The sequence below is a fragment of the Pinus tabuliformis genome, chromosome 9 (genome assembly GCF_031772625.1).
Source record: "Pinus tabuliformis cultivar Carrire ecotype Pingquan chromosome 9, CPIR1, whole genome shotgun sequence".
Taxonomy (NCBI): Eukaryota; Viridiplantae; Streptophyta; class Pinopsida; order Pinales; family Pinaceae; genus Pinus; species Pinus tabuliformis.
In genome coordinates this window covers 1401888848-1401895426 of record NC_142307.1, presented here as the reverse complement: position 1 = coordinate 1401895426, position 6579 = coordinate 1401888848, and the positions used below count along the sequence as shown (strand labels likewise).

Here is a 6579-nt window from a genome sequence, read left to right as displayed (position 1 = left end):
CGAAGCTCTTGGAAAACTAAAAATTAAAACACGTCCATGTGGGCCCTGCTCACCTCCTTCTCAGTGGGATAGCAGGGCCACATGGCTCACCTCCTTCTCCGTGGGATAGCATGGAGGGACTAAACCATGCCACTTAACATTGTATCATGGTCATATGTCAATACAGGAGGCAGAAGGATAATCCAACTGTCCACTGCACATGCACCAGTTTCAATTTCATGGCCTTCTAGGTTTGTCTCATCCAGCTGCCAACACTCCCAGATGAGCAGAACACATTAAGCCCTGTTTTTTTCATCTTTTCACACAATAGTGGTTGTTTACATACACCTAAACTCCAACAATCCAACAAGTAGAAAGATGGATCGTAATGGGCATACTGGGTCCAATGGATCACGCCGTATTAAGATACAGATGAACAATACCACAATTGAGTCCTCAGTGGCCACAGAGCACGTAGACATTCGCGAGCTCTCAATAGCTGAAACAAAATTTCTAGGGTTATCAGAGGGCGACTCTGACTGAAGAATTGCGTGGGATAGATGCTCCAATTCCTGCTCGCGCTCCTGAAGATCTTCACAAGGAATCTCATCGACGGGAGCCAAAGCATAATACATTGTCAATGTCGTATTGTTGTCACTGGAATATTGCCCTCGGCTCTCTTCAAGTCCAAACAGAGAATTCATTGGTGAGATGTTCGTGATTTCCTTCCCATTTAGTCGTCAGTGGGTAAGATACAGATGAACAATACCACAATTGAGTCCTCAGTGGCCACAGAGCACGTAGACATTCGCGAGCTCTCAATAGCTGAAACAGAATTTCTAGGGTTATCAGAGGGCGATTCTGACTGAAGAATTGCATGGGATAGATGCTCCAATTCCTGCTCGCGCACCTGAAGATCTTCACAAGGAATCTCATCGACGGGAGCCAAAGCATAATACATTGTCAATGCCGTATTGTTGTCGCTGGAATATTGCCCTCGGCTCTCTTCAAGTCCAAACAGAGAATTCATTGGCGAGATGTTCGTGATTTCCTTCCCATTTTGTCGTCAGTGGGTTGAGGGGTATTCTCTATTCACTTTTTATTTATATTCTTTTCTAGTTATTGGGTGGGTTCGACCCCTGAACTTTAAATTTTAGTTTCCACAAACAAGGAAGTTGAAGGCCAGACAGACCCGGACTGTTGGAAGGAACTTAGAGCTGCTAACATCTCAATAGCTGAAACATAATTTCTAGGGTTATCAGAGGGCGACTCTGACTGAAGAATTGCGTGGGATAGATGCTCCAATTCCTGCTCGCGCTCCTGAAGATATTCACAAGGAAACCCCTTTTGCATATTTGCATCAATTGCCTGTGCACTGTACTAGTAATTTCCTGCCTATTTTAGCAGGAACATTCAGCAAAGAGATATATGGGTGTTCCAGGAATGAACTCCATATGCATGGCCGCTAAGGACACCGGCTTGGTTCATTTGGCTGGACGAGTATCGCTCCTTTTCCCACCAAATAATTTCACTAGTCGAGGATCCTGTGTATACAGAAGACCCATTCGAATTCAGAGCGAGGGCTTTGACAGGCAAGTTTGAGATTAAATTTGAGTCCCTGTGTTTGGTTTTCCCATGTAGGGTTGTTAACAGTGCAGTCATCCGACCCAGTGAAGATCAACCCGTCCCGCCCGACAGCAATGGCGTTCACAACGTCATCATGAGCCTGAATCGTTTCGACGCACTTGAGGTCCGAGACTCGCCATACCTTCACAGTCATATCTGAGGAGCCTGAATACAAGAAACCATTGGTGTAAGCCAGACAGCATATCGCGCCGACATGCTTCGGGGACTTAGGGTTTGTCGACTTAGGGTTTTCAGTACCGCCTGACCAACATCCAAAAACGTCGCGCTTCGGCTTCATCCAGCGATGTATGTAATCCAGCAGCGTGAGTATTGTGGCTATTCGCTTGTGGCCATCCCCAGAACTCGAACCAGAGCGGCGTCACACGCGGATTTCGTGGTCTGCGTGGGCGCTGAAAAGCTTGTCCTCTGTAACTACTATTTCTCTCACCATTCCGCAGGGCCGAGGAAACAACACCTAGTACCTCGGAACCACCTTATACTAACAGCTATTGAACCATGGCATGCACCAGCTGCCAACATGCACAACCTTGTAACAGGGAACACCAAACCTTACCAAACCTTAGCATACCCCTGCAGATAATACGAATCAAATTAATGTTAACATTAAAACGAGACCGTTGACGGTTAGCGATAATGCACCAAGCGTAAAACCATTTTAAGCTATGCTCGAGCCTCTTCCGCCTCGGGAAGAGGCCAAATAAGATCGCAAAGCCTCAGGTGGAAATGGAACTTAGGTTATCTGGGCACATCGGCGCACAGGGCATTTGCAAACCTTAACATAATCATCGAATAACCCCGGGCAGCGACTAAGAACTAATGCTATATCTGTCACGAACGATTACTATAGTCCCTGCCGAATGCCAGATGGCAGGGACTAATAACACCAAATTCTGCTGGTCCATGCATACCATGGAGGGAGTTTGCAAACAACACATGCAACTACTTACACCTGGTACTCAAATTTTCTCCACATCTGTCTCACCAAATTCAAAACATTACAATTGATATGCATAAAATAAAATTATGTTAGGACGGAAGGCATAGGCAAAATAAAACGACACCTATCAAGCCATTCTAAATGGAAAGTTTTATCGTCTTGAGAATGCGTTAGTCATATTTAGGCTTAATTACTCATGTTTAGGGTAGTAATGGTAAATTTAATTTGATTTTAATGCTAATTTCAAATGTTTTTTTAGCGGTTATGTTATGGACGTTTAGGCAACTCAGGGTTGTATTTATAATAATTTTATAATTTTATATAATATAGTTTATTTTAAAAAGCGATGAATATAATATAAAACTATACACCTATCTTGGTCTAAGTGAGATGTCACTTGTGGAATCCGTTTTTGTTGAACAACATGAATAGATAGTCTATTTTTACGGTTATATATATATATGCGAATAACTTTTACATTTCTTTATGCAAATTTATATGTATGTAGATCTCTAGAGAATGGACAAGAATTTGAGACTTATATAGCTTGGATAGAAACACTGAGCAAGTTGAGGCCACCTAGCCAATCTATCTGGAATAAATTTTCTTTATAATTAATGAAAAAAAAGAATCTACCAAACTTACAATAAAAAAATCAACCTAATATGAAAAATAGGAAATCGAAAAATGGCTGGGAGTGCAGGGTCATGGGTTAGGGTTTGAAGCAGTTTTGCCCTGGCAAGCTTGCTACAACACCAGAGGGTAGGGGTATTGGCAGATCCTGACAAAACAATACGACAATGGATCAGAGTTTGAGGCGCAGGGAGGCAGGTGAGGCCTGTCACAGGTAGGATGAGCCTAGAAGGGGGGGCGCGATTAGAAATGGGCCTAATGGACCACAAGGAAAAAGGAGGAATACACCGGTCATGGGAGCGCGATGGCAAGCGGGGTTGGGAGGCAAATGCCTACACAGGGCAGTTAAAAAACCCTGGTTTGTCATTCCTAATAACAAACTAGAAGAGTACAGGGGATATATGAAAGATCATGTGTTGATCTATAAATTCATAGGAGTCTGGCCAACAGAGAAAGAACTGATTAAATGGATCCAACAACATTGGCAACCCAAAGGCCACATAGACCTGAAACTAGTAGCAAACGGATTTTTCTCAGTAGTTTTTGCTCATCTAGCAGATAAAGAGAAGGTCTTTGAGGAGGGGCCCTATTTCTTTAATAATGCTGGCTTATTCATGCGACACTGGGAAGAGTGTTATAACCTAGATCAGGAAAAAATGCTAGTGGCGCCAATCTGGGTTCGGTTGTTTGGTATCCCAATGGATTTCTGGGACCTAGAAATTTTGGAAGGGATAGGTAACTCGATTGGAACCTTTGTCAAAGTGGCGGATACAACAAGAAAAGGAAGGTACACTTCTTATGCCCGGATATGTGTATACATGAACATCACAGAACCTCTCCCTGATTGCATAGAAGTAGGATATCATGATGAAGTATGGCAACAAACGTTGGATTATGAGCATATACCATTCAGGTGTAGGAGATGTCATGAATATGGCCACCTATTTAGATCCTGCCCCTTGAACATCCTAGAGAACACCCAGGGAAACAAGAACGAGGAAGAACCAAGTAAGGAAATGGAAGGAGGCTTCCAGGAGGTCCATAGAAGAAAAAGGAATAAAAAACCATCGGGTATCCACAAGAGTCCTTAGAAGGAGAAGGGAAAGGCAAACCAAAATAAATTTGCAGTTCTACAAGAGGAGGAAATGGAGGAGGTACCTATGGAAAATAGTGAAGAACCCGATGAACCAAAGCAGAAAGAAAAAGGAAAACAGCAGGTAATGATAACAACAGTAGAAGAAAGAGAAGGAGAAATAAACAAAGAACAAATAGAGCAAAACCAGATGGAGATAGACATACAGAAGGAAAATTTCAGCGAAGAGGAACAAGTAATGAAGAGACTACTGCAGGAGTGGAGGCACCTGGATGAGAGGTTCATCCCTGAAGATCAAAAACAACTATACAAAGAAATGTTTCAACAATATAAACTAAAACGAGGGACGATAGTGCTAAACCAACCAGAGCATCTTGGATCACAAGGAGGACAAGGACCAGAAATGGGAGCATCAGGCAAAGTAGGGAAAAAAAGGGGCAGAAGATCCATGAGTGAATCCATCCAAATGGTAGGAGAAATGCTCATTAACTCAGGATGAGTGGTGCCATTATCAGAGGTATTCCACCAACCAACCAAATTGTTGAAATGATAATCACGACCTGGAACATAAGGGGTCTGAACAGTAAGGGGAAACAACAATATCTTAAAGAAAGATTGCGGAAAGATAAGCCCAGTGTTATGCTACTACAAGAAACCAAGATTAGTGAAATAAAGATGAAGGAGATCATGGGAAACTTCAAACCAAGGTATGAGGTAGTAGGACAAGATGCTACTGGAAGTGCAGGAGGATTGGCAATACTCTGGAACCCAGAAGATGTTAGATTCGAGGGCTGGACAAGTATGCCAAGAATACTATCTGGAAAATTCAGAAACATTGGATCCAAAGAATGGGTCCTACTCTCAGGAGTCTACGGTCCACATATCCCAGGAGAAAGGAAAAACTTCATTAACAACATGAAAAGAGTGAGAGGATTGTGTCATAATATTCCATGGATAATAGGAGGGGACTTTACTATGAATAAATCCCTAAATGAGAAATGAGGCGGAGTGCGCAGGGTGGATGCAAACATGGAGATGTTTGGGGATACCATAAATGAACAGAGGTTAGTGGATATCACAACTACTAATGGAACTCATACCTGGAATAATAGAAGAGGAGGCAGACATCAAATCGCATCAAGACTCGATAGATTTTTAATATCAGAGGAGATAGTAAGCAGAGACATTTTCATGGAAGCAATGATACTACCTGGGATGGGATCAGATCACTGGCCGGTGAGATTGGAGATTGAACTCAAATCTAGCCCTAAAAAGCGACCATTCCAATTTGAAGTGTTCTGGCTTAGGGACCCCAAATTCATAAGCAAGGTAGAGGAATGGTGGACACAGAGTGAACAAAGGGGCAGGAATAGAATGCAAACGTTCCAACGCAAACTAAAGGAAATAAAGAAAAAAATCAAGGAATGGAACCAACAGGAATTTGGAAACATAATGAAGGACCAACAACAGTTAACTCAAAAGATGGAAGAAATCCAACAAGAAATTATAAGGGAAGGGAGAAGCCCCGACTTAGAAGCAGAAGAGGGTAGATTGGTTAGCCAAATAGAGGAACGAAGGAAACAAGAAGAGATCTTATGGCAACAGAAGTCAAGAGTGAACTGGTTGAGAGAGGGAGAAAGGAACACTAAATTTTTCCACAAAGCAATGATACAGCACAGGCAGAGAAATAGAATCTTCTCTCTGAAAAATGAAGTTGGTGAAAGACAAACCCAGCATGAGGAAATGGAGGAAACCCTGGTGCGGCATTTTAAAGACCTCTTAATGGAACCTCAAGAGGAACGACAGGCGGCAATGAGTAGAATATGCAATGAGATCCCCAAGATAATCACTAGAGAGCAAAACCTTGCGATTATGAGAGCAGTCACGATAGAGGAGGTCGAGGAAGTGGTGAAAGGGATAAAGTAAAATAAGGCCCCAGGATTGGATGGCTTTATGGTGGAATGCTACCAAGCAGCCTGGAAATTTATAGGCAATGACATTATAGCCATGGTGGAAGAATCCAGAAGGAACCGAAAGGTATGTCCAGGTCTAAATGCTACCCTTCTTTCCCTCATACCTAAATCCTCTAAGTCTGATGAACCGTAGGGGTTTAGACCGATTGCACTGTGTAATGTTATCTATAAAATCATCTCTACATTAATAGCTAAGAGACTGAAACCGATTCTTTCTAGTATTATATCACCTGAGCAAACAGGCTTTGTAGAGGGTAGACAGATTCTAGATGGATTGATTGTATCCCAGGAAGTGGTACACTCGTTAAAATCTAAAA

General features: G+C 42.5%; 1 protein-coding gene across 1 annotated transcript; it reads left to right on the top strand.

Moving 5' to 3' along the window:
- Nucleotides 1-5318: 5318 nt before the first annotated feature.
- LOC149153786 (uncharacterized) lies at nucleotides 5319-6215 on the top strand. Its single transcript, XM_089443921.1, has one exon. The coding sequence runs from the start codon at nucleotides 5319-5321 to the stop codon at nucleotides 6213-6215; it is 897 nt and encodes a 298-aa protein (XP_089300047.1).
- The last annotated feature ends 364 nt before the right edge of the window (nucleotides 6216-6579 follow it).

Coding starts and splice junctions, on each gene's coding strand:
- LOC149153786 (XM_089443921.1), top strand. CDS start 5,319: ATGGAGATGTTTGGGGATACCATAAATGAACAGAGGTTAGTGGATATC.